Here is a 27,780-nt window from a genome sequence, read left to right as displayed (position 1 = left end):
AAACAGTCCCACACTCCTTACCTTCCCTCTGTCACTGACCATCATATCATCCTCTTGGCCACGATGCCAACACAAAATAAACCAAATTTATAAATGAAATCATGCCATATCGCATACAAACTTAAACTCATCACCCTTGTGCATTCCCTTAGTGCCTGTCTTCTGTGTGCCTTTGCCTGTCGTAGTGCTCATACACAGTGCTACTCCAGTGGCTGCAGCATGGCTGGTGGAAGGCTGCTAACTTTCAGTGGCAAAGACTGCAGATGGCCTTGCAGGACGACCTCGAGCAGCACTGGGCCTCGAAGGCCCAGCTTCAGACTGCACCATCTCAGCATGGGCGGGAGCTGGCAGACAGGCAACTGCAAGGGCACTGGTGGAGTGGCAGGGGTGGGAACAGGAATGCTGACATCCTGAGAGTGGACAGCAGGCCACTCCATGGAGCTACTGCCACTCCCCCTAGTAATCTGTTGGAGGAAAGATTGCTGGACTGTTATGACACCCTGCAAGCCCCTTTGAACACTGGTATGCACAGCCATGATGGCAGCAGGCTGAGCTTACATGGCAGCAAGCTAAGCTTGAATGAAAGTTGTCTGAGCTTGAATGGCAGCAAGCTGACCTTGCATGACTTCAGTGTGAGCTTCCACTGCAGCACTCAGACTTTTCGTGGAAGCTTGTGCTGCAATGGAAGCTGAGACATCGGTCATCACATGCTGCATTATGATTGGGTCCACAAGTGTGTTGATGGAGTTGGCTACCAGTTCCATGCTGGAAAGGATGGGCTCCAAGCTCTGCGCAAAGCCTTGTGCCAAGTTGATGCCGGATGCCTCCATGCTCCTTGACATTGAGCGCAGGCTTTCTGGCAGGCTTCCCTATGCACCAATCATTTTGTTGTGTACACCCATTGGCCTTCTTCTGTAGCCTGGCCCATTGAAGTCCTCATCTGAGTCCTCTGCAGCAGAGCCCTCCTGCACTCTCCTTGCCTTCTGCCCTGGCTGCTAAGCACTTGTGCCCGGTATCTCACCACGTGCAGATCCTGCCTCTAATCTATCCTCTAAGATACGTGCAGTGTCAGTATCTGAGCTGGCAGCTATGAGTGTGAAATCAAGTGAGGGTGTGTCTTCATCATCACTTTCTTCTTGGTTTTCCTCCACTGCCTGGCCAGGTTGCACTTCTTGGGTATCTGAAAGGAAAAAGGCACAAGGGTAAGTTTGTGGTGAGGCGAGGGGGGAAAGTAAGATGTGCATGCTTACACCATCTGCAGCTTGTAAGTCAGAAGAGATTGTGGGATGAGGGGGAAGTGGGATGTGAGAAGGAGCATTAGGTATGAGGATACCGTCATCTTCAATGGATTCAGCTCCAACGCTGGCCACGGCCTCAGCAGTGGCCCTTCCAATAATGGCCAGCACTGTCTCCTCCATGGGGATTAGAGCATGCAGGTGCGCCTCTCCTCATCCAGTTAGTTCCTGCTGCCTCCGGTTGTGCACCACCTTCTCCTGCAAGAGAGAAGGAAGTGTGGCAGTGAGTGTCATGTAGTATGTTTAAGTGATGTGGCTGTCATGGTTGAATAGCTGGCAGTGTGTGCAAGCTGTGAGATGTGGGTGTGAGGCTTGCAACAGTGCTAAGTGTGTGAAGGTGAGGTGAAGCATACAAAATTATTACAGGGCTTGATAGGGTGGATGCTGGGAGAATGTTTCCCTTGGCTGGGGAGTCTAGAACCAGGAGCCACAGCCTCAGGATAAAGGGTAGGCCATTCAGAACTGAGATGAGAAGAAATTTCTTCACACAGAGGGTGGCGAATCTTTGGAATTCTTTACCCCAGAGGGCTGTGGAGGCTCAGTCATTGAGTATATTCAAAACAGAAGTCGATAGATTTCTGACTAGTAAGGGCATCAAGGGATATGGCAATAGGGCCGATGAATGGAGTTGAGGCAGAAGATCAGCCATGATCTCATTAAATGGCGGAGCAGGCTCGAAGGGCCGAATGGCCTACTCCTGCTCCTATTTCTTATGTTCTTATGAATGTTAGTTATGAGTCCTGATTGATAGAGATTGTTGGTAGGTGAGTGATGGGTTGTGGTGAATTGAGCAGTGGCTGAGGGTAGTGGTGCAGTTGGTAGGATATGGCATTTGAAGATGCATTCACTGATCTTGACCACTTGTGTGAGGTCATTAAATTTTTTTTGACATTGCATCCAGGTCCTTGGGGTTGCACTCCTGACATTAACCTCTGCGGCTATCTGCTCCCACTGCCTTCTCACCATGAGTCTGGAGGGTCTCCTGGCCCCCTGCGGATCCAGGACATCTCTACTCCTTTCCACCTCCTCCACCAAGACCTCCAGTGCAACGTCAGAAAACCTGGGTGCCCGTTTTCTCCCACGTTCAGCCATTTTTCTCCCTTTCCCAGGTCAGATTCAGTTCACAAAGGACTCCCAATTGCGGCGGGGGGGGGGGGGGGGGCGGTGGGGAGTGGTCCGATGGAGATTTTGGGGTCCCAATCGAGGGGGTTTTCCAATTCTGGTCGGGTCCTTTTCACGGTTTCCCGATCGTGGGGTGGGGTCCTGATCACGAAGGTTGTCCCAATCGTTTGGGGGGGGGGGGGGTCCTCGATCGCGGGGAGGTTTACAATTGCGGAGGGGGACCCGATTGCGGTGGGGGGATGGTCCCGATTGTGGGGGGGTCCAATGGCGGTCAGGGGAGTCCCGAAGTTGGGGAGGGGGGGTCTGATGGTGGTCAGGGAGGGAGCAGATGGTGGGGTGTAGCAGACAGATCGTGGTATTTACTGGGTAGCTTGTTGAGCCTGGAGGAAGAGTGAGCTAGAAGAAACGTCTTTACACAGAGGGTTGTGGGAACGTGCACTGTTTTGCCGCAGGGAATGTCTGAGGCAGAAATCATTGCATGCTTTAAGGGAACATTGGATAAATATTTGAAGCAGATGTGAGTACAGGGCTATGAGGAGGGGGTGGGGTACTGCTATTAATGTTTACTGTTAGAATCATTGTTCATGTAGAATAATTTCAAGCACTTTCAATAATATATAATTTCCCAAGTAAGGAAGCAGGAAATTTCCTGGACCCAATCCAAAGCTAAAAATTGCTTCAGTACTTGTAAAGTCTCAATCCAAATTAATGCTGCTTTCTTTAGAGATTCAGATCAACATGGCTTGCTGTAATTAGAATGGAAAAACAATCCATCATATTAACCTCCATCGCTTAAAAAGCTGAACTGGGCATACTGATACAGTATGTGATGTGATAAGTAGACTACCACATACACCCAACTACTTCAGTTGATGAAACTTTATCAGGCACTTTTACATTGAAAGGCTGCACTGATTAACAGGAACTGTAGGACACTACCAGTGTTTTGGGCGCATATTAGAAAATGACATTCTAGGCTTAAGCCTAACGCAACCATAAAATGGGACAAAAAACTGAAAGTTCTCCCCTACTTTACCCTGCATATTTTAGTTTGTGCCTTAGCACTAAGATCAGACAGCATAAATATTTTTACTTGCAGTAAATCCTGCTCATAATTCCCCTCAAATAATTTGCACTTATTTTCAACCGATAGGTCAACATACAATGCTTGATCTTTTTCTTGTAAACCACCATTTATTTTAGTAAAATATATTGTCTGTTGCAGGAAAGAAAAGGGCATAATATTTGTTTCTTTAGTACATTTACACTGCAACAATAGCAACAGTGCAGTTTTGCTTTGCACTAACATTACAGTGTCAATGAAGTTTGAATCTGCAGTCAGGACTTGACCTGGCATTGGAGTGAAATGAAATGAAATTCACTTGAGGGACAGTTTGGGCCTTACCACCCAATTTACACTACACAAGTTTAACATTGATATGAAGCCGAAAGTGCATTGCATTGATGCGAAACTTGTAGTGCAAATGTACCTTTTGTTTACTCGTGTAAACGTATATGGATGAAATGGCATCTTTAGGTTGTTACTTTAGATTATTGCTTTCAATTTAAAAATAAGTTTCCAAACATGTATAAATTTTAGTACAGGTCAACTATCCCTTATCCGCAATTCCGAAATTCGAAAAGCTCTGAAAACCGAAAGTTTTTTCGTGGAGCGTCTCTCGGTATTTCCAGTGTAAAAGCTTGAGCAGCTTGCACGGGAGTTTGCAGATTACTGCGTGGCCGTGTGCAACTTTGAGGAAACATTGCTGTTGACTATTTCTTTACCTAGCCAGGTTCCATCACTAGTGGTGTAGTTGTAGGGTAAACCCGACGGCTGCCTCTTGTCCATTTATAAACATTATTATCCGTTCTGAAATCCGAAAAATTCCGAATTCCGAAACACATCTGGCCCCAAGGGTTTCGGATAAGGGATAGTGCACCTGTACTAGCAAACTGCTGATAGCAAAAGATAGACAACCTGTAATTTACAGAACCTTCAGAAAGCTAACTTTTTTTTTAAATACTGCTAATTTAATCAACTAGCAATCTGGATATCAAACAGTTACTTGTAGAAAGTATTGTATAAGTGTTAAGTTTATTTTTTTAAACTATCTCTTGCATGAGTTTGTCTAGAACCTGATCTTTAATTTTGAATTGTTACAACTGTTCATATGGTGCGAAATTACATTGTATCGCAAAATCTCAGAAGAGTCTAAATAAGTATAGTCTAGACAAACCTATCTATAGAAATAGTTAAGAAAGGGAGAGAGAGATTCTTGAGCAGTTCTCATTCAAATTTACTAAAATTATTGTAGAACATTGACAGTTCCCATGGGGAATACATAGGAACAGGAGTAGGCCATTTAGCCCCTCGAGACTGTTCCACCATTCAATGAGATCATGGCTGATCTGTGACTTAACTCCATACACCCGCCTTTGCCCCATAACCCTTAATACCTTTGGCTAACAAAAATCTATCAATGTCAGATTTAAAATTAACAATTAACCTAGCATCAACTACCATTTGCGGAAGAGAGTTCCAAACTTTTACTACCCTTTGCGTGTAGAAGTGTTTCCTAATTTCACTCCTGAAAGGTCTGGCTCTAATTTTTAGACTATGAGGGAAAAAATCGGTACCTTAGTGCCTCCCGTCAGAGCCGGCAGATGGCGCTAACAGGGCGAGGCGAATCCAACACCGCACGCCAAATCCCACCCTCCACAGCACCGCCACTAATAGTTAACGACGGGAGCCTCAACGCCAGGTGGATCGTGACATCAGTGAGTGTGCAACGTTCACTGGCCGCCCGATCTGCAAAATTGATTGTTGCCACCTACCTTAGCGCCTGGTGTAAACAGCGACAGGCAGCCACTCAATCGGCCTTCCGGAAGGGCGGTCCGTGACCGCCTCATCAGACTGCGGATCGAATGAATTAAACCCAGAACCCCGTTGCTCACCACATCCCCATCATTCCATCCCTTTTGCAGGCCATATCACAGCGCAAAGCTGAAATGAGACACACCACAAAAAAATCCAAACTGAATTAATAAATTTATCAAAAATCAGTGAACACATATTTACAACAACAATATTAACTATTCACCCTTGTGCAATCCCTTAGTGCCTCTCGTTACTGTGCCTTTGCCTACTCTAGTGCTCCTACGAAGTGTTGACCCAGTGGCTGCAGCAGGGCTGGTGGAAGGCTGCTGAGTGTCCATGCGGGAGACTTCAGATGGCCTTGCAGGACGCCCTCGACCAGCTCTGGGCCTGGAAGGCCCGGCTGTAGACTGCACCACCTCAGCATGGGCGGCAGCAGTCTGGGCTGGCTGGATGACAGGCAGTGGCAAGGGCAATGAAGGAATGGCAGTGGTGGGAGCAGGAATGCTGACATCCTGAGAGAGGACAGCAGGTTCCTGCTCCACTGACCCACTGCCACTCCCCCAGGGCAGCACCTCAGCATCTCTACCAATCTGTTGGAACACAGATTGCTGGCCTGCTGCGACACCTTGAAAGCCCCAATAAATGGTGGTAGACCCAGCCACGATGGCAGCAGTCAGAGCTTGCGTGGCATCAAGCTGAGATTGCATGAGAGCAGTCTGAGATTGGATGCCGCCAAGCATAGACTGCATTACAGCATGTGGTAAACCACTTTTATCGTTCACTATCGTTACACTATGGTTATCACTGTTTATATCGTTACACTATGGTTATCACTGTTTACACTGTTGTATCACTACACAAGGTCACCTCTTGTCACGCTGTTATACCTGGGCTGACCACAGCTGACTCCGCCCATGGCTCCGCCTGCTTGCCCAGGTATAAAGGTGGTCGACTGGCTGGTATTCCTCCTTGTTGGACCCGATCACCCACGAGGGTGGGCTCTGTTATTTAGCCAATAAAAACCTATAGTTACTATCTTAACTCGTCGCTTTTCATTGGATGAATTGATAGGTATATCACAGCACTAAAACGTTGTGTCGCTTCTGCCTGTGCTGCAATGGAAGCTGCCAGATTGCCCATCACATGCAGCATCAGGTCTGGGCCACCACTGTCTCTCTTGGAGTCTACCATCCTTTGCAGACTGGAAATGATGGGTTCCATGGTGTGTGCAGAGCCATGTGCAATGTTGGAGGCGGACTCCTCCACGCTCCTCATCATTGCTGAGAGGCTCTCGGGCACCCTCGCCATTGCACCTGTCATCTCCGTGTGCATGCTCATCACCCTTCTTCTAAACGCCTCCCCATTGAGGTCCTCATCTGAGTCCGGTGCAGCAGAACTCGCCCTCTGGGGAGCTGGCCCCCGAGTTACCCTTTCCCCCTGGTCTTGCTGCAGCCCATTCGTCCCCAGTGCATCACCCTGTGTAGATCCCGCTACTAAACTAGCCTCTAAAGAACGCGTAATGCCAGTATCTGAGCTGGTGCCTGTGGGTGAAACATGTAGTTTGTTCTTCCTCCTCCACTTCTCCCGCCTCGCTCTCTAAGATGTCCTCAGGGACAGGCTGCTCAGGTGCTTGCTCATTACCCGAAGGCATAAAGGCACAGTAGTTGGGTTAAGGTGAGGGGAGGGGGGCAGGAAGGGAGAAATGCAAGCATACAGCATGATTAACTGGAAAGTGCGAAACGCTTGTGGGGTGAGGGGGAAGTGGGTTGTGAGAAGAAGGAGCGGGAATGAATATACTGTTGTTGTCCCCAAGGGGGTCAACGTCGCCGGTGACCACAGCGCCCACCACCTGGCGCCCGATAATCTGCAGCACTCTAATTTCCAGCGCAGACAGTAGTTGTGTGTCAGCTTGTCCCCCGCCTGTGCGCTCCTGCTCCCTCCTGTTGTGAGCCACCTTGGCCTGCAAGAGAAAGGAAAGTGTGTGAGTGAGTGTGGAGCAATGTGTTTGGGTGATGTGCCTGCCATAGTTGAATAGCTGTCATTGTGTGCAAGGTGTGAGATGTGGGTGTGAGTGTTGGTAGGTGTAGAGATTGTTGGTGGGTGAGTGCTGGGGGCGTGGTGCTTTGGGAAGTGTGTGAAGACTGTGGTTCAGATGGTGGTATGTAGCATTTGTTGAAGCATTCACTCACCCTGACCACCCAAGTGAGGTTGTTAAATTTCTTCCTGCACTGTGTGTGGGTCCTGGGGACCACAGTGCTGCCCAAGATGTGCTGCGCTACCTCCCTCCACATGGTGTGGATGACTTGCAGCGATGGCCTCCTACCACTTGCTGGGTAGAGCACTGCCCTCCATTTCTCCAACACCAACGCATCCAGTGCTTGATCACTGAATCTGCGGGCTCTCTCCTTGGGGCGTGGATCTGCCATGAGTACACCTGCTTTAGTCCTTGACCTGCTGCTGCTTGCTGAGGCAGCTGCACAGCCAGCAATGCTGAGAATGAGGTTCTACAGCATCAGTGAACCTCCCCTTTAAGAACTGGAAAAAGTCTGTGGCAATCATAATTTGCGATTAGACGGCACCTGATATTGGTCCACCCTTTGATAAAACATTAAATGAAACTTAACAATTTAATTTAAAATTTGGTTGGCCGGGGTGATGATGCACTCCAGTCCCCGCGGTGCCCACCGGTCGCGGAAGGCCTCGAGCGTGCCGGTGGACACCGCATGCTCCATCTCCAGGGTCACCCAGGCGCAAACGTGGCCGCGGAAGAGAGATAGCACCCTTTGAGTGTAATGCCAATGAGCTCAAAGATTTACATTGGCGCTCCAATCATTTCTTTGAGCAGTGAGCATGAATTTTGCGTGCAGTCTAAAGGATTAGCGCTTGGCGCTAATTCTCCAACTTTTCTAATTTGACCGCCCATTCCCGGGCTATAATGAATTTCTAGCCCTCTGTCCCTAGTCCTAGACTCCCCAACCAATGGAAATAGTTTCTCTCTATCTACCCTGTCAGTTCCCCTTAATATCTTGACAATTTTGATCAAATCACCCTTTAACCTTCTAAATTCCAACAAATACAACTCTACTTTGTGTAATCTCACCTTGTAATTTAATCCTTGGAGTCCAGGTCTCATTTTGCACTCCCTCCAAGGCCAATATATCCTTCCTAAGGTGTGGTGCCCAGAACTGAACACAGTCTTCTCGGTGTGGTCTAACCAGGGATTTATATAGCTGTAGCATAACTTCTACCCCCTTATATGCTAGTCCTCTAGATATAAAGGCCAGCATTCCACTAGCCTTTTTGATTATTTTCTGTAACTATCCATGACATTTTAATGATTTATGTACATGGACCCCTAAGTCTCTTTGGACCTCCACTGTTTCTAGCTTTTCATCATTTACAAAGTACTCTGATCTATCTTTTTTAGGTCCAAAGTAAAGATAGGGTGACTGAACACCTTGAACATTTTCAGCTGATCAGAGAGAGCCAACATGGATTTGTAAAGGGTAGGTCATGCCTCACAAACCTGATTGAATGTTTTGAAGAGGTGACTAAAGTCCTCACACTTGCCTACATTGAAATGTATTTTTTTCCAGTGTTGTCCATTCACTTAATCTATCAATATCTCTTCGTAATTATATGTTTCCCTCTACACTGCCTACAATGCTGCTTATTTTTGGGTTATCGGCAAACTTGGATATGTGGCTCCCTATTCCATCATCTAAGTCGTTAATAAATACTGTGAATAGTTGAGGCCCCAACACAGAGCCCTGCAGGACACCCCTCGTCACATCCTGCCAATTAGACTACATACCTATTATTCCTACTCTCTTCTGCCACTCAGCCAATTTCCTAACCAGGTCAATAATTTGCCTTCAATTCTATGAGCTTCAACTTTAGCTAACAGTCTCTTATAAGGGACTTTATCGAATGCCTTCTGGAAGTCCATATAAATAACATCCATAGACATTCCCCTATCCACTACTTTAGTCACCTCTTCAAAACATTCAATCAGGTTTGTGAGGCATGACCTACCCTTTACAAATCCATGTTGGCTCTCTCTGATCAGCTGAAAATGTTCAAGGTGTTCAGTCACCCTATCTTTAATTATAGACTTGTAATTTCCCAACAACAGGCTAACTGGTCTATAATTCCCTGGTTTCCCTCTTTCACCTTTCTTAAATAGTGGAGTGACACGCACAATTTTGCAATCTAAAGAAATGGTTCCTGAATCGAGAGAACTTTGGAAGATTACAGTTAGGGCATCTCCAATGTTCCCACCAACTTTCTTTAAAACCCTGGGATAGAAACCATCTGGTCCTGGGGATTTGTCACTCTTTAGTGCCATTATTTTCTTCATTACTGTTATTTTACAGTGCAACAAGCTACTGATCCACCAGTTACTGATTGATCCTGTGATATCACTGGAGCACTGCACATGGCAGTAACTTTTTGTTGCTATTTTCACATAAACATGGTTTTCATTTTCTACTGTGAAATATTACTGTGAAGATTGTGAAAATAAAATAAATCTCCATGGGACCATTTATTTCACCGATTAGACTTCAAGTATATAACCTACTAAAAGTAAACATTTATAACATATATAAAATGTGGAAGTTATAAGTTACTCTTAAAGCCTAAGAACTTTTCATACTAAGAACAGAAAACTATAAGAATTGATGCAGTCAGCTGAAAGTAATTTAGAGGACAGAACCACAGTTCCGATTCAGAATGAAAAGCAAACATTTCCATATAAACCATCAAGGGATAGTATTTTACACTATGTATTAATAGAGTATGGCATTTTCCAGAATTTGAGGTTTCCTTAGTCATAGAGTTATACAGCACGGATAGAGGCCCTTCGGCCCATCGTGTCCGCGCCGGCCATCAAGCCCTGTCTAATCTAATCCCATATTCCAGCATTTGGTCCGTAGCCTTGTATGTTATGGCATTTCAAGTGCTCATCCAAATGCTTCTTAAATGTTGTGAGGGTTCCTGCCTCCACAACCCTTTCAGGCAGTGAGTTCCAGACTCCAACCACCCTCTGGGTGAAAAAGTTATTTCTCAAATCCCCTCTAAACCTCCCGCCCTTTACCTTGAATCTATGCCCCCTAGTTATTGACCCTTCTACTAAGGGAAAAAGCTCCTTAGTATCCATCCTATCTATGCCCCTCATAATTTTGTACACCTCAATCATGTCCCCCCTCAGCCTCCTCTGCTCCAAGGAAAACAAACCCAATCTGCCCAGTCTCTCTTCATAGCTGAAGCGCTCCAGCCCTGGTAACATCCTGGTGAATCTCCTCTGCACCCTCTCCAAAGCGATCACATCCTTCCTGTAGTGTGGCGACCAGAACTGCACACAGTATTCCAGCTGTGGCCTAACCAGTGTTTTATACAGCTCCATCATAACCTCCTTGCTCTTATATTCTATGCCTCGGCTAATGAAGGCAAGTATCCCATATGCCTTTTTTACCACCTTATCCACCTGTTCCGCCGCCTTCAGGGATCTGTGTACTTGCACACCCAGATCCCTCTGACCCTCCGTCTTGCCTAGGGTCTTACCATTCATTGTGTATTCCCTTGCCTTGTTAGTCCCCCCAAAGTGCATCACCTCGCACTTTTCCGGGTTAAATTCCATTTGCCACTGTTCCGCCCATCTGACCAACCCATCTATACCGTCCTGCAGACTGAGACTACCCTCCTCGCTATTTACCACCCTACCAATTTTTGTATCATCCGCGAACTTACTGATCATACCTTTTACATTCATATCCAAGTCATTAATGTAGACCACAAACAGCAAGGGACCCAGCACCGATCCCTGTGGTACCCCACTGGCCACAGGCTTCCAGTCACAAAAACAACCTTCGACCATCACCCTCTGCCTTCTGCCACTAAGCCAGTTTTGTATCCAATGTGCCAAGGCACCCTGGATTCCATGGGCTCTTACCTTCTTGACCAGTCTCCTGTGTGGGACTTTATCGAAGGCCTTACTGAAATCCATGTATACCACATCCACTGCGTTACCCTCATCCACACACCTAGTCACCCCCTCAAAAAATTCAATCAAATTAGTCAGACATGATCTTCCCTTGACAAAGCCATGTTGACTATCCCTGATTAATCCTTGCCTCTCCAAGTGGAGACTAATTTTGTCCCTCAGAATTTTTTCCAATAATTTTCCTACCACTGATGTTAGGCTCACTGGCCTGTAGTTCCCCGGTTTTTCCCTACTCCCCTTCTTGAATAATGGTACTACATTAGCGGTTCTCCAGTCCTCTGGCACATCCCCTGTGGCCAGAGAGGTTCTGAATATATGTGTTAGAGCCCCCGCAATCTCTTCCTTTGCCTCACACAGCAGCCTGGGATACATTTCGTCCGGGCCTGGGGATTTATCCATTTTTAGGCCTGCTAAAACCGCCAATACCTCCTCCCTCTCGATGTTAATATGTTCGAGCATATCACAATCCCCCCGCCCTATTTCTATGTCTACATCGTCCTTCTCCATAGTGAAAACAGATGCAAAATATTCATTTAGAACCCCTCCTACATCTTCCAGCTCCACACACAGATTGCCACTTTTGTCCCTAATGGGCCCTATTTTTTCCCTAGTTATCCTCTTACCCTTAATATACTTATAAAACATCTTAGGGTTTTCCTTTATTTTGCTTGCCAGTGTTATTTCATGGCCCCTCCTTGATCTCCTAATTTCTTTTTTAAGTATCCCCCTGCATTTTTGTACTCCTCTAGGGCTTCCTCCGTCTTTAGCCTTTTGTATCTGCCAAAAGCCCTCCTTTTTTTCCTAATCCATTCTCGTATATCCCCTGACATCCAAGGTTCCCTGTGGTTTTTGGAACCACCCTTGACCTTTACGGGAACATGTTGCCATTGTATGATCTCAATCTCCCTTCTGAAAGCCTCCCATTGCTCCGATGCGGATTTTCCTACAAGTAGCTGATCCCAGTCCATTTTGGCCAGATCCTGCCTTATCCTATTAAAATCGGCCTTCCCCCAATTTAGAACCTTTATTTTCGGCCCATCCCTGTCCTTTTCCATGACCACCTTAAATCTCACCATATTATGGTCACTGTCACCAAAGTGCTCACCTACTAGCACTTCTTCCACTTGGCCGGCCACATTCCCTAGAATTAGGTCCAGTACCGCCCCCTCTCTTGTAGGACTTTCTACATGCTGGCTCAAGAAGCTCTCCTGGATGCACTAAGAATTCTACACCCTCTGAGCCTTTCACACTCTGACTATCCCAGTTAATATTGGGGAAGTTGAAATCCCCCATTATTATTACCCTATTATTTGCACATTTCTCTGAGATTTGCCTACATATCTGTTCCTCCATCTCCCCCTGACTGTTTGGGGGCCTATAGTACACTCCCAGCAAAGTGCTTGCCCCCTTTTTGTTTTTAAGCTCCACCCATATGGCCTCATTAGAGGAACCTGCTAATATATCATCCCTCCTTATGGCAGTAATTGATTCCTTAATTAATATTGCGACACCCCCTCCTCTTATCCCTCCCCCTCAAGATTCTGTACCCCGGAATATTGAGCTGTCAGTCTTGCCCCTCCCTCAACCATGTCTCCGTGATAGCAACAATATCGTACTCCCATGTGTTTATCAACACCTTCAGTTCATCCACCTTATTTGCAAGACTCCTTGCATTAAAATAGATGCCATCCAGCCTTGCCCTTATATATTTGCCCTGTCTACCAAGCTGACTTGTTTTTTTCTCTATAATTGGCAGCACATCACCCCCTATTTCAGCTCCCCTCTGTATCCCATCCCCCTGCCAAGTTAGTTTAAACCCCCCCCCAACAGTGCTAGCAAACCTCCCCGCAAGGATATTTGTCCCGCTCTGGTTCAGGTGCAACCCGTCCGACTTGTACAAGTCCCACCTTTCCCAGAAGCAGGCCCAGTGATCCAGGAAACTAAAACCCTCCCTCCTGCACCAACTCTTTAGCCACGCATTCATCTGTTCTATCCTCCTATTCCTATACTCACTAGCACATGGCACTGGGAGTAATCCAGAGATTACAACCTTTGAGGTCCTGCTCTTTAATCTGCTACCTAGCTCCCTAAATTCTTGATGCAGGACCTCATCCCCCTTCCTACCTATGTCGTTGGTCCCAATGTGGACCACGACCTTTGCCTGCTCACCCTCCCCCTTAAGAATGCCCTGTAGCCGCTCAGTGACATCCATGACCCTGGCCCCAGGGAGGCAACAAACCATCCTGGAGTCACGTTTGCGGCCACAGAAACGCCTATCTGTTCCCCTTACGATAGAATCCCCTACCACTATTGCTCTCCCACTCTTTTTCCTCCCTTTCTGAGCAGCAGAAGCGTCCCTGGTGCCAGGAAGTTGGCTGCTGCTGCTTTCCCCTGGTGAGTCATCCCCCTCAACAGTATTCAACTTGGTATACCTGTTTGAAAGGGGGATGACCGCAGGGGTCCCCTGCACTTCCTGCCTGCCTCTGTTGCTCCGCCTGATGGTCACCCAGTTTCTTTCTGCCTGTGCAGCCCTACCCTGCGGCGTGAACAACTCGCTAAACGTGCTATCCACGACCCTCTCAGCATCGCGCATGCTCCAAAACTCATCCACCCGCAGCTTGAGCGCCGCAATGCGGTCTACAAGTAGCTGCAGCTGGATGCATTTCTTGCACACATGGTCATCAGGGACACTGGCAGCGTCCCTGACTTCCCACATGGAGCAAGAGGAGCAGAACACGGGGCTGAGCTCTCCTGCCATGACTTACTCCTTTAATTAATTAAAAAATTTATTCAATACCCCAGTTACAGGTATACTCTAGGGCACTTTATTTACCAACTGTCCCCACTACACCACAGAGACCCTAGAAATTTAACACCACAGAATTCAAGCTTGTATTGAAAAGAGAGAAATACTCACCAACCAATCACTTACCTGCTTCCTGCTGACGTCACACTTGGATTACTTTTTACCTCTCTCCCAGAACCTGGATTGGTATGCCTCGCTGCCTCGGGCTGCTCTTTATGTAGCTCTCCCGCCTCTGGTGATCCCGCTCAGGTCCGCTGCCTCTCGGGGCTCTGGGCCTCGCTGCCTCGGGCTGCTCTTTATGTAGCTCTCCCGCCTCTGGTGATCCCGCTCAGGTTCGCTGCCTCTCCGGTCTCGGGGCTCTGGGCCTCGCTGCCTCGGGCTGCTCTTTATGTAGCTCTCCCGCCTCTGGTGATCCCGCTCAGGTCCGCTGCCTCTCCGGTCTCGGGGCTCTGGGCCTCACTGCCTCGGGCTGCTCTTTATGTAGCTCTCCCGCCTCTGGTGATCCCGCTCAGGTCCGCTGCCTCTCCGGTCTCGGGGCTCTGGGCCTCGCTGCCCCGGGCTGCTCTTTATGTAGCTCTCCCGCCTCTGGTGATCCCACTCAGGTCCGCTGCCTCTCCGGTCTCGGGGCACTGTGAAATAGCGAAACAAAATCCTGGTTGGGTGGGGTGTTTATGAACTAAAGTGAAATTATGTGTGTATAAAAATGCTAAGCCACAATTATCATCTATTCATAAACTTACCAAAAGTTGGATAAAAGTAGTTCCAAATCTTTAGGGTTCTTTCTACCAATCTTTGATTCCCCACCATATGTTGTTAGGAGAAGTGTGTAGAAGGAGAGAGAATTATGCTATAAAGCTATTCATCTGCCAGCTGAAAGAAATATTAAATTTAGTGGATTTAACTAAACTTCCTATAATCACACAATGGTTTTTTTTCATAAATATTTATGTACAGGAAAGAAAAAGCCATAATATTTATTTCTTTAGTGCATTTATTTTAATAAATATGTGCCATTTTGGGTATCCTACTTTCAAAAGTTAATTGAAGCATTGGAGAGGGTTTGGAGAAGAACAGGGCTTAAGATTAAGTTAAGGAGACCGATGGAGCTGAACTTTTTTATTGGAGAAAAAAGATAGAAAGATGATGATGTAGTTCTGTACAATACGGAATGATATTTGAATTTGAAAGCAATAATATAAAGTAACAACCTAAAGATGCCATTTCATCCACATACATGTAAACAGGTCTTTTAGCTCGGACTGTGCAGAAATAGAGAACACCGGCTCAAAATCAACAAGTTTCAAGTGAAACAGAAAGTTATCAGAACAAAACCCCAGAGTAGTGGATATATGAAGCGGACTACCAGCAAAAGCAATTGATGCTGTGTCCATTAATTTCCAAATAAGTTCTAGATAATAAGGCCTGGATTTTAGCCCGGAGTCATGTTCCATGTGGGAGTGCTGTTTTGAGGTTGGGAAAACTGGAAGAAAGAGTTTCCTGAAAATCCAGCAGTTTTTAACTGCAGAGCTCCTTTAAAAATGTTTTTGTCGGTTTCCCGCCCACAGGTAGCCTGATTGACAGGCTAGAGGCCTGTCAGGCAGGGACGCCTGCAACACAAGGCCGCAGTTAAGGAGAGCAGGTAGATCTAGTGTGGGGGAGATAGGTTGATCGCAGGGGGGGTCCAGATCAGTGGGGTGTCCCAATTACGGCGGGTGGGTTGGTCCGATGGTGGTCGGGGATGGTTTTAAACACAGTTTAGGTATGTGCAGCATGCTGAGAGAGCAAGAGACAGGCTGAAGAGTCCAGGACAGCAAGACTTGGTCAGGACGGGTGAGTGCAGCCAGAAAATCTCTTTGATATATCGAAATCAATTTCAGTACAGTTTTATGCTAGGAAGTGGATCAAGCCAAATCTTTGATATATTGAGATATTGGATAACAATTTGATAAATCAAGACTTCACTGTAATTGGGAATGCAATAAAATGTTACAGGAATAGGTATAGACTGAAATAATCAAAGCATGGAACAAAATGCTTCCTGTGCTGCTGGTGAGGAGATATTATATATGGAACTAGCTGGGGAGCCCCGCGTTGCGAGGGAAATCTTGGGGCGCTTGGTCTCCCTGCCCCTGTGTCCCCCCTCTCCCTGTCATGTCCTCTCCCTGTCCTATCCCTCCCTCCCCTCCTCTCCCTCCCCTCCCCTCCTCTCCCTCCCCTCCCCTCCCCTGTCTCCCTCCCTCCCCTCCCCCACCCACACAACTACCCTCCCGCTCCCCCACTCCCCTCTGTCCCTCTCTCCGGCCCCTCCCCCTGCCTAGCGCCTGAGGTCCGGTGCGGTTGCGTCCCCCCCGCGATTTCCCGAGGCTCTCCCCCCCCCCCCCCCCCCCCGCGAATTCCCGAGGCTCGCCCCCCCCCGCGATCTCCCGAGGCTGTGCTGGCATCACGGGGGCCGTGCGCATGCGTGCCGGCGTCAAGGCGGCTGCGCAACTGTCGTGATGGGGTGGCGGGCCGTGCGCATGCGTGGTTTCAAGACCGCCGGCGTGCCCCGTTGCCGGGGTAACGGGGGCCGTGCGAATGCGTGCCGTCGTCAAGGCGGCCGCGCAACTGGCGGCCTCTTTTTTTTAAACTCATCAGCTCTCCCCCCCCCCCCCGCGATTTCCCAAGGCGCTCCCCCCCCCCGCGATTTCCCGAGGCTCTCCCTCCCCCCCCCCCCCCCCGCGATTTCCCGAGGCTCTCCTCCCCCCCGCGATTTCCCAAGGCTCTCCCCCCCCCCCCCCCCCCGGCGATTTCCCGAGGCTCTCCCCCCCCCCCCGCGATTTCCCGAGGCTCTCCCCCCCCCCCCCTGCGATTTCCCGAGGCTCTCCCCCTCCCCGCGATTTCCCGAGGCTCTCCCCCCCCCCGTGATTTCCCGAGGCTCTCCCCCCCCCCCCCTATTAAATTGTTATTTAATTCCCTAACACATCATTAAAATATTTACCTTAGTTCCCTAACACACAGAAAGTGTGGGGGAAAAAATTGTGAAAAATCAAGATGGCGGCCACTCACCTCGGTTCAGAAGGATAAGGCCCGCCCACACACGCACCGGTCAGGTCACCGAAGCGTAGGATTGGTCAATCGTCGAGTCACTCGACACTCAACTGTAGGATGGCACGCGCCCGTCCGATTGGTCGACCTCGACGTCACACGGTCGCTAATGAGATGCTAATGAGCGGAACGCTGAACGTTTTTGGGATACCGCGGGCGGGATTTTTGTCCGGCCGAAACGTAAATACGCCTATGACCGGTCCGGAATCGCAAGCTTTCTTTTGAGGCGACGCGCGCGTCGGTACGCTCTCTAACTTTCAAACGTATAGAGAACAGACAGACAGACATCGGGACAGACAGAAGAGCTCTTTTATATATATATAGATATAGCAGGCGAAGGATGAATAGTAGAGACATTGGATGATTAAATAATGTAGGTGGGATGGAGCCTATGCTATGTAGATTCTACTTGGTCTGTGGAAAGAGTACGCTTCATGGGCTGAATAACCTTTCCACTTTGCGATTTTTATGTTATGTCATTGAGATCTGCTAAACACTAAGGAGCTTGTATCAATCACATAATATTATTGATCTGGTCTGAAGACTACTCCACCATGCCCTGATTTCACAATAAATCTGTTTACAATAGAAAAAATAAAAAAAACAACTGGCTATGGATTCAGCAACAAACAGTTTTGTAGTGCATTCAGGTGGTGTCTGGTACATGGTGCAGGTTCCTAAGGGATTGGGAAAATAATTTAGAAAACAAAAGGGGGCACAATATACAAAATTAGGATGGAGGCTGTAGGATTTTGCAATAATTTCAAAATTTCCTACAGTTCTGAAGATTAAGTTTGATTAAAGAATACCTGGGTAATACCTTAAAAAATCCAGGGGTATCAAAATGGCTGTCAGACCGCATGGCAGAAGACAAAGGACTTGAAAGAGCAGCCTGGGTCTGTGGAAAAAGGTTCCAATCTGCCAATCAAAGGGGAGTTCCCACCTCCCTGCAGAGACAATTGATGTGTAGACTGCAGTTTCAGTTGACCACAGGACAATGGCTTTGTTTACACTAGCCTCCAAAGCTGTTTACTCAGCAATCACAGAAAGACATGTTTTTTTCAAACCAAGACAGCTCCATTCAAACCCATCATTGATTAATGGAAACACATTCAAAGCCAATCCCAGACAATTGAAGAGACATTTAAACTGAGAAAAGGAACAGTTTAAACGAATGGATAATTCATCAAAACCCATTACAGACACTGGGCAGTTTGGATCCCTTTTGTTTAGCCCAGATACATCCGGATCTGGGCGGGCTCCAAATGGGGTATAAAAGATAGCTTCCCAGAAGCTCTCTCTCTCTCTGGCCTCGCCTCCGTGTCCCTCTACAGCGTGGGAGCCTGCCTGAAGAGGTGAAACACCAGCAGTTTACTTTTAAAACACTGGGGTGTTTTTCATTTCGGGGCAGTGAAGCGCAGGGCATGGAGCAGGCATTTCCAGTGGTGAGCATATATTTTTCTGGCCTTCCACAAGGCAACTTAGGATAGATATCGGGGTGGGAGTAAAGTGGGAATTTTGTTAAGAACTGTGATTTTAGTCGATCTTCCCTCGTTGTGTCCGTTTCTCCTCCCCTATTTAAGTAAGACGGTGTTGCACTGAGCAGAGGAAGTGCTTCAGTTGGACACAGTTCTGTATTTAAAACTATTAAAAGTGAGTAGCTGTTTTAAAGTACTGTATTTAAAACTGTATTAAAAGGAGTGTTGCATCAAGCTGAAGTGCTGTGGTGAACACTGTGTAGCTGTTTTAAAGTACTGTATTTAAAACTGTATTAAGAGGGGTGTTGCATCAAGCTGAAGTGCTGTGGTGAACACTGTGTAGCTGTTTTAAAGTACTGTATTTAAAACTGTATTAAAAGGGATGTTGCACCTAGCAGAGAAGTGCTGTGGTGAACGCTGTGTAGCTATTTTTAAAGTAACTGTATTAAAAGGGAGTGTTGTACCAAGCAGAGAAGTGCTGTGGTGAACGCTGTGTTTCGATATTAAAGTATTGTATTTAAAGGAGTGTTGCGCTAAGCACAGAAGTGCTTCAGTGAACACTGTTCAGCTGTATTAAAGTGCGGTTTTTAAGTAAAAGCCACTAAGCTAAGGTGCTGTAGTGCGCAAAGGGTTTTTAAGTAAAAAGTGCTGGATTTAAAATAAAGGAGTGTTGCACTGAGCAGGGGGCACTCTAGTGGACACTGAGGGTATTGCGTTAAGCAAAAGTGTTATACCAGGCACAAGCTGTGCTGTATCGATTTTTAAGTTGTTTCTTTTTGTTTCAATAAATACTGATCTGTTTTGCACCCAAACCACGAGTCACGTTTTTCTGTCTACATCGCTACCGAATAAGTCCGGCGGTCAGAACCAGGAGGAATAGGGGAGCGCTTCGAAACCGCAAAGGGGGTCCCTGGAGCAGCTCAGAGGCTTCTGACTGGCCAGAAACAAATAACCCCAACCCTGTTAGCATGTGCTAATTCCTGACAAGGCTTACTTTTTAATTTTTGATACATAATATTAGCATTTATTGTTTTATTTTGTGTTCAAGAAATTCTACAATAAGATGGTCGATCTGGAATACTTGGATATCTCTCATTGCCTCTTAGTGTCTGATCTGAGCATGAAGACGCTGGCTTTCTGTTGCAGAAGGCTTATTTTACTGAAAATCGCTGGATGTCCAAAGGTAAATTCAAAGAGCTTCAACTAATGGAAATGTTTTTTTTATTAGGGTATCTTACCCTCCCTTTTTCCTGTTTTCTCCCCTTATTAGTCCGTCTTGAGTTATACAAATGCTTCCAAGAGGGCTACATGGTTAACCTGATCCCAGACCCTTATCAATGCTATTCTTGGCCAGCACAGATTTCATCTTCTGACCTCCAACAAGGCAGCTGATCTCCATTTGGAGCAGGTGGCAAACATGTGGCTGAAATGCAACTCTATGCAATAGTTAAATGCAATAGTTAGTTTCTTTCCGTGCAGGCTTCTCGTCCCTATCCACGAGGTTTCTACCTTATCGACACCTAGACCAGATAGCTTCATGTTTCCTTCACATAAAAGGCTACAGCCCCTCCCAGTTTGTCTTTTCTATCTCTACAAAGTAAAGTGTGTTCCTGTAAATTTACTCAACCCATGTCATTGTTGAACCAAGTCTCTGTGATGCCTATGATATTATAGTCTCTCTGTCCAGCAGGGACCTTCAGTTCTCCAATTTTATTCCTAATATACAATTAAATAATGCTACATTTGGGAGTGGCCTTGCATACACTGTACAGGCCTGGTATCCCATCACCTCTTGGATAAGAATATATTCCAACATTAAATGGTGAGCTGAAGTGAGAGTGCGAGGTTCATGCGTGGGATTAGAAGACGACTAATAAGGAAATAAACAAACCAGCTAAATGGCACGATTAGAGCACAGAAAAATTGAGCAATTTATGCCAGAAATTTACAAAAATATAGTATTTCGGTGAACCAAATAAGGGTAATGTTTCCCTTGGCTGAGAATTGTTTCAGCAATATTCATCTGGAAAATGGTAAAATGTACTGGTTTTATGGTAGCAAGATAAAGCCACAGCCAGGAATTTCCTCTAAGCTGGTCCTGCTCCACCACCGTAACTTCACTGAATCTACAACAGAAATCCCATTTAAGTGGGGTATCTGCTGCTCTTCTGGTAAAGTTAAGGCGCCGGGGTAGGAGTAGCTCTGAGGAAAATTCCCAGCCTATGTCCTCTAATCTAAAACAAAAAGCAAAATACTGTGGTGCTGGAAATCTGAAATACAAACAGAAAATGCTAGAAACATTCAGCAGGCCAGGCAGCATTTGTAGAGAGAGGAACAGATTTAATGGGCTAAACTTTAACACCTAAAAACGGGTATGTTGGGATCGGGTCAGTTGTTAAAATGTTAAAAATCTGAACCCCAACCCTCCTCCAACCCGCTCACTTCTGGGTTTAACGGGAGGCAGGTTGGCAATTTAAATATTTTAATGAGGCTGGCAGCCTCTGATTTAACTTGCTTTGCAGGTATTACAGTGACTGGCTGAGTTTCCCAGGCCTCGGGAAACCCGGCAGCTGAAGGGAGGTGAGGACAGCTTTGGGGAGAAGATAAGTGCATTTACAGCACTGCTTGTTGGCCAGGAGGAGCAGGAGTGCTTCCCCCAGGCCACCAAACTCCACCCCCCACCCCCCCCCCCCCCATCAGACCACCCCCGCCGTACAAAGACCACCAGGATCGGACCCCCCCTCCAGGTCAAGGATCGGAATCCCCCAACACCAGGATTGGAGCCCACTCGCAGATCGGACCCTGCTCCCCGGGTCGTGGATTGGACCGGCCTGATCCGCACCTGTTAATATACTGGCTAATGTCTCAGGTTCATTGTCCTCTACTCGGAATCAAGCATTATAGGATCACTTAGTAACAAATGATTATTTTAAAAAACACATAGGCCCCGATTTTAAATGGGAGGCGAGAACAGTGTGTGCAAGCACCAAAGTGGACGGTGCACCCGGAGAGTCTGAGGCTCTGGAAGCCCGGCTGATCTTAACGGCAGGGCATCATTTACATAAATGTTCCCAAGTCCCGCCCTAATCCGGCCTCCTCTATCTGGCCAGCGGGTGGAGTGGCAATTTGATGGCAAGAGGCCGCAGCCGGGGATCGTGGAAATCGTTCCTGGCATTTAGCGGGAGGTAGGGTCTGAAGGTGATCAGGTGGGAGATGGTGCAGAGGCAATTGAGAATGGGGAGGTGGGGGGGGAGTTCCACCGTGATTAGGGGGAGGCCTGAGCTGGGGAGGCCCAAGGACACCTTGTGGTCCCTGGGGGAAGCATTCCTGAACCTTCTGGTCCACAAGGAGTTCTGACAAAAGTAATTTTTTTTAACTTACCTTGGCCTCTTCAGTACCTCCCACCGTGGTTTTGCCGTCAGGCTCCAGACAGTGCGGGACTCCCCCCCCCCCCCCCCCCCCCCCCCCCCCCCAAATCGCAGTGAAACTCCCTTTTCGTTAAGATCACCTCACAGCACCGATGACATCATCAGGCCGTGAATTTTGAATTTAAAGTAAACCCCCGCCTGCCCTTAGCGGGAGCCTTGGCCAACTTGATAGTTGGCGAAATTAAAATGGTGTCAGGTGGGAATGGAGCGACCTCAGGCCAGTAAGTCAACTTGGCCTAATATTAACCCCTCCCACGCAACATTCTCGCTGGGTGACGGGGGGTTAAAATTGAGGCCATTATTTCAAAATTCTGACAAAAGGTCATCGACCTGAAACGTTAACTCTGTTTCTCTCTCCACATATGCTGCCTGGCCTCCTGAGTATTTCCAGCATTTTCTGCTTTTATTTCAGAGTTCCAGTGTCCACAGTATTTTGCTTTTGTATAAAATAAATAATTTACATTTGTATAGCGCATTCACAACCTCAGGAGTGGTAGTGACTCATAATACAGGGAAAGGCAGCAGTCAATTTACGCACAGCAAGCTTCCACATACAGCAATGAGATGAATGACCAGATAATCTGTTTTATTGATGTTGGCTGAGGGATAACTGTTGGCCAGGACACCAGAACTCCCCTGCTTTTCTTTGAATAGTGGCATGGGATCTTTTGTGTCCATCTGAGAGGGCAGACGGGGCCTCGGTTTAACATCTCATCCAATAGACAGCACCTCTGACAGTGTAGCACTCCCTCAGTACTGCACTGAAGTGTCAGCCTTAGAGCATTATGATGATTGTTTTAATAAAATGTTGTATTTACAAAATGAGTTTTTATTTTTTGTTTTGTTTTCATCGATCCATCAGATTACTGACTTAAGCATCCAGTACCTAGCTGGGGTTTGCCATTATATTTGCTCCTTGGACATCTCAGGTTGCGTCAATCTTACTGATTCAATATTTACATTCCTAAAGAAAGGCTGCAAAAAGCTACGGATTCTTAAGATGCTGTACTGCACAAAGATCACTAAGTAAGTATAATACACCCTAGTATGATTATTATAGGCCTGAAGAGGTCTCCTGCATTTTCTTGTGTTTATGCAGAGAGAGAGAACAAAATCAGAGTAAACAGAGAGAATATAAATACCCAGACTGAAAATAGAAGAATAGGAGTTTGACCAATTGCTTTTAACCTGAGAACGAGCCTTTAAGAACAGACAGTGCCAACAGCAGTACATATCTCCGTGGCACTTCTGAAATAAAATAAACATCTCAGAGCACTTCAGAAGGGGAGAAATGGACACCAAGAAGGAGGAGGAAAGGTGGAGGAAGAGGGAAAGAGCAAAGAGATTTTTTTCAGGTTTTTGAAAGCAGGGCGAGTGGTAGTAAGGCAAATTGGCTTTGTGATAGAGTTATAGAAGTGACGTACTGACTTAAGAAATGTCTTTCTGTGATGTAGTAAAGTAGTAGTAATTGGCACTAACCATAGACTATATGGTGGGTCTTAATTTTTCTCTGGATCTGGTACCTCATTAAAAAATATATCTAATTTTATAAATATGTTGGTATCCTAACTGGCAGTCCAGATACATACATTTTCATAAATTAAATACCAGATGTAGCATTGAAGTCTAGTGGAGAGGAGGGGAGGGGGTAATGACACAGTATTCAGTACTTCTATATTATTCTTGAGCACCATAATACTCTGAAAAATCAGGGCAAGAGGACACTAATGGCATCATGTGTACAAGTACGTGGAATAACTTTTGAGGAGAGAAAGAAATGTCAACGGGTGGGGGTGCAGGCGGGAGGGAAATCCCCACGGAGAGCTCAGTGCGAGTCTGGGCCACTTTAACTCCCAGGTCACTTTTAAATATTGCAGCACTGTCTCCTGCCCTAAACTGGCAGGATTGATGTCAGGGCCAGCAGGCGGAAACGGGAAATTGGGTCTAGAGCCTTAAGAGGCCAGGGACTCAATATAATGTCAGTGCTAGGCAAAGGCTTTGGCAGCCGATAGAGAGGCATGGCCAGGACTGCGGGGGCCCAAGCACTCCTTGCGGGGCCTGGGGGTAGCACTCCTGGTCCACAAGGAGTTCTCACAAAAGTAATTTTGCAATGCTTACCATGGCCAACTCTGGCTAGCCAGCCAGCGCCTCCCGCCGTGGTTTGGCTGTTGGGTTGTACACTATGCAGGGCTCCCCCGATTCAACATTAAAATCACGTTGTGGTACCGATGACGTCATTGGGGTGCGACTTTTGAACTTAAAGTAGGCCCCTGCCTACCTGAAATGGCGTTGGCGGGAACGGAGCAACCACAGGCCGATAAGTCAACTCGGCCTAATCCTAACCCTTCTTGCTAGGCAAGGGAGGTTACGATCGAGGCCTTAGTGTCAGTCTGATCAGTTTGAAGAGAAGAACTGCTGAATACATTAGTTTTACCCCCACCCAAAATTAGAGGGTCCTGCAATGTAGCATTCTCTCCATTCACTCCACTAAGGGCTGTAGAGACTTGCTAAAAATAGTGATAGGTTGGCACTCCCACCTGAGCTACCAAGCCATTAACTAAAAGGAGATTTTCCTCCAGTCTCCTACAGCAGTGCAAATTCAATAGGGCAGGATTTTGCCTGGTCCATTCCTGGGTGTCTGACCCTGGAAGTAACAGTGGCTTGCCAAAGGGTGCTACACTTGGTGTACCTTCCAGTTAGATGCAGTGGAACTCCTTTAGGTGGTATGAATGCTGCTATTATGGGAGACACTTTACAGATCCCATCTTTTGGTTTGAATAGTTTTACATACAAACATACTGAACAACATATATAGAAATATTAAAAAGATGGGAAGAAACCATCCAATCCATCAAACCCACCCCTTTCAGGCATGGTGCATACATGTACACCATTTGTCCATTTATCTGCTGGTTTTCCTCTCTCTAACATATTCTCTTTGGAGAGACAACAAAACCTGAAGCCAATTTAGGGAAAAACTCTTGAGAAATTCCTTTCTGACCTATCACAATCAAGCAATCCAGGAGACCACAAAACCCATAAATCCTTCTAATCCTAGCTAACTTTCATATTACCATCTCTAATTATAAATCTCTTCCTCCCTCAGGAAATTGCTGAACCATTTTTGAAGGACTGCAGGAAATTCATACCCACCGCATGATTCAGTAATCTGTTCCAGAGGATGATGACTCTCTGAAAGGAAACACTTCCTAACTTCTAATCTAACTCCCTGCTCATGTGTTTTATATGCATGCCCATAGTTCTCCCATTCCTAGCCAACTCAAATATTCTATCCAACTGGACAGAATCTAATGCCTTCTTCATTTTGATTAATTGTATCAATGCCCAGGTGCTTCCCCACATGATCAGATAATATCCCAGGGTCACTGCTAAAGACTAAATCTAACATTTTCCTTAGTATGCTCCCCAACATGTTAAAAAGTAGTTGCTGACAGTATCAACAAATATTTCTGCCTTGCCTCCCATTAAACTTGGCTGCCCCCGCTCCCCCATCCATCAGTCCATTTAATAGATAGGCAATTGAAATCCCCCATAACACTACCAGATGTTTTCTAATTTGTTCATTGTTCCCTGTCCTGCTGGGCATATTTACTTGGAGACCAATAACAGGTGCCAAGGTTCAACTTGGACCAATTTTCCGATCCCAAACTGCATCAGCTCCTTTCTGTCGTGAGCTATTTAGGAGAGTTGGGCTTTACTTTTTCCATATGCTGTACTCATAGGGTTGAGGAGGTTATTACAGGGGAACTACTGGTTTTGCTATTTTCATTCGGAGACAGCTAAACAAGAAAGAGAGAGAGAGAAAGAGGTCAAGGAAACGAGATAACAACAGAGGAGTTGAAAGCAAAGATAGACAAGAATAAATTACAAAGCTTCTAGAGAGTTAGCAACAGAGTACACTTAAAAGTTTAAACTAATTTGGCAGGGGATGGGGAACCCGGAAATAGCAGAGAGGGGCAGAAATGAGATCGGAGGGCAGAGAGATATAAACAGCAGTAAAATTAGGAATATCCCAAAAATTGCAGGGACCAGATTGGGGGGAAATAGCAAAAGTGACGAAGGAGGTATTAAATTGTATGTACGTCAAGGTCCGTGGTGTAACTAATAAGGTTGGTGAGCTGCAGCGCAAATTGCTACATGGGATTATTGCATTAACAGAGACATGGCTCAACAAGGCCAGGAATGGGTTCTTAATATTCCTGGTTACCAAGTATTCAGGAATGATAGATAAAGAAAAAGAGGAGGGGGCGTGGCAGTATTGATTAAGGATGATGTTACTGTTCTAAGTAGAAAGGATTTGCTAGATGATTTGAGGACTGAATCTATTTGGCTTGAGTTGAGGAACAGAGGCTAGGGCTGTTACATTGTTGGAAGTTTTTTTTATAGAGCTCCAAACAGTGAGAAGGAGATAGATGAGCAAATTTGTAGGCATGTAACAAAAAAAGAGTAGTAATATTAGGAGACTTTAATTACCCTAAATAGACTGGGATAAAACATAGTGCTAAGGGTAGGGAAGGAGAGGAATTTCTGATATGTGCATGGGAGAACTTCCTCGATCAATACGTCTCCAGTCTAACTAGGAAAGAAGCAGTGTTGGATCTGGTTCTGGGAAATGAAGTAGGATTAGTGGAGTGTGTTACAGTAGGAGATCATCTAGCTAACGGTGATTAAAGTAATTATAGAAAGAGATGGTAAAAATGCTAAATGGAGAAGAGCTAATTTCAGTGATTTAAGAAGGGACCTAGCACAGATAGATTGGAAAAGGTGATTGCGGGTAAAGCAATAATGGAGCAATGGAGGGCATTTAGGGAAGAGATAATTCAGGTACAAACTAGGCATATTCCTTTGAAGGGAAAGGGTAGAGCACCCAAAGCTAATGCGCCCTGGATGACAAAAGAAATAAAAGTTAAAAAGTTAAAATAAAACAAAAGGGAGGCTTATGGCAAATGTCAAGAGCAAGATTCAGTTAATAACCAGGAAGATTATAGAAAGTACAGGAAGGAATTGAAAAGGTTAATGCAGGAGGCAGAGAGGTTACGAGAAAAGATTAACAAGCAACATTAAATTGAACCCTAAAACTTTTTATAAATATACTGTATAAAGCGTAAGCGGTTTGTTAGGGAAAAAGTTGGGCCTAATAAGGACACAAGGGGAAATCTTCATGTGGAGGCAGAGGACATGCAAAAGTATTAAATGAGTACGTTGCATCTGTCTTCACAAAAGAAGTGGATGATGTGAAGGTTACAGTAAAAGATAGGGAAGTTATGGACAGGATAATAATAGATAGAGAAGACGTACTGAAAAGATTAACATTACTGAAAGTTGATTAAGTCACCTGGTCCAGATGGAATGTCCTAGGTTGCTGTAGCTAGAGAAGATTGGAAAATGATGGTCAGAGCCTCCTCTATTTCCTCCCTTGCTTCTCTTAACAGCCTGGGATACATTTCATCTGGGCCTGGCAATTTATCAACTTTCAACGATGCTAAACCTCTTAATATTTCCTCTCTCACTATGTTTATCTCATCTAATATTTCACAATCCTCTTCCTTAACTACAATATCTGCTTTGTCCCTCTCTTTTGTGAAGACAGATGCAAACTATTAATTCAGAACCATACGCACATCTTCCGCCTCCTTACCTTTTTGGTCTCTATTAGGCCCTACT

General features: G+C 46.2%; 1 protein-coding gene across 1 annotated transcript in view; it reads left to right on the top strand.

Annotated features, from left to right (window-relative positions):
- fbxl13 (F-box and leucine-rich repeat protein 13) overlaps window positions 1-27,780 on the top strand; it is a 301,931-nt gene that overhangs the window by 267,126 nt on the left and 7,025 nt on the right. Inside the window, exons 20-21 of the mRNA XM_086010428.1 lie at window positions 19,716-19,850; window positions 22,958-23,121. Coding sequence (XP_085866554.1) covers window positions 19,716-19,850; window positions 22,958-23,121 — 299 coding nt within the window. The remainder of the gene's footprint in view (window positions 1-19,715; window positions 19,851-22,957; window positions 23,122-27,780) is intronic.

The sequence above is a fragment of the Somniosus microcephalus genome, chromosome 17 (genome assembly GCF_052327205.1).
Source record: "Somniosus microcephalus isolate GS21.2 chromosome 17, FLI_Smic_1.0, whole genome shotgun sequence".
NCBI classification, from domain to species: Eukaryota; Metazoa; Chordata; class Chondrichthyes; order Squaliformes; family Somniosidae; genus Somniosus; species Somniosus microcephalus.
This window is presented reverse-complemented; position numbering and strand designations above follow the sequence as displayed.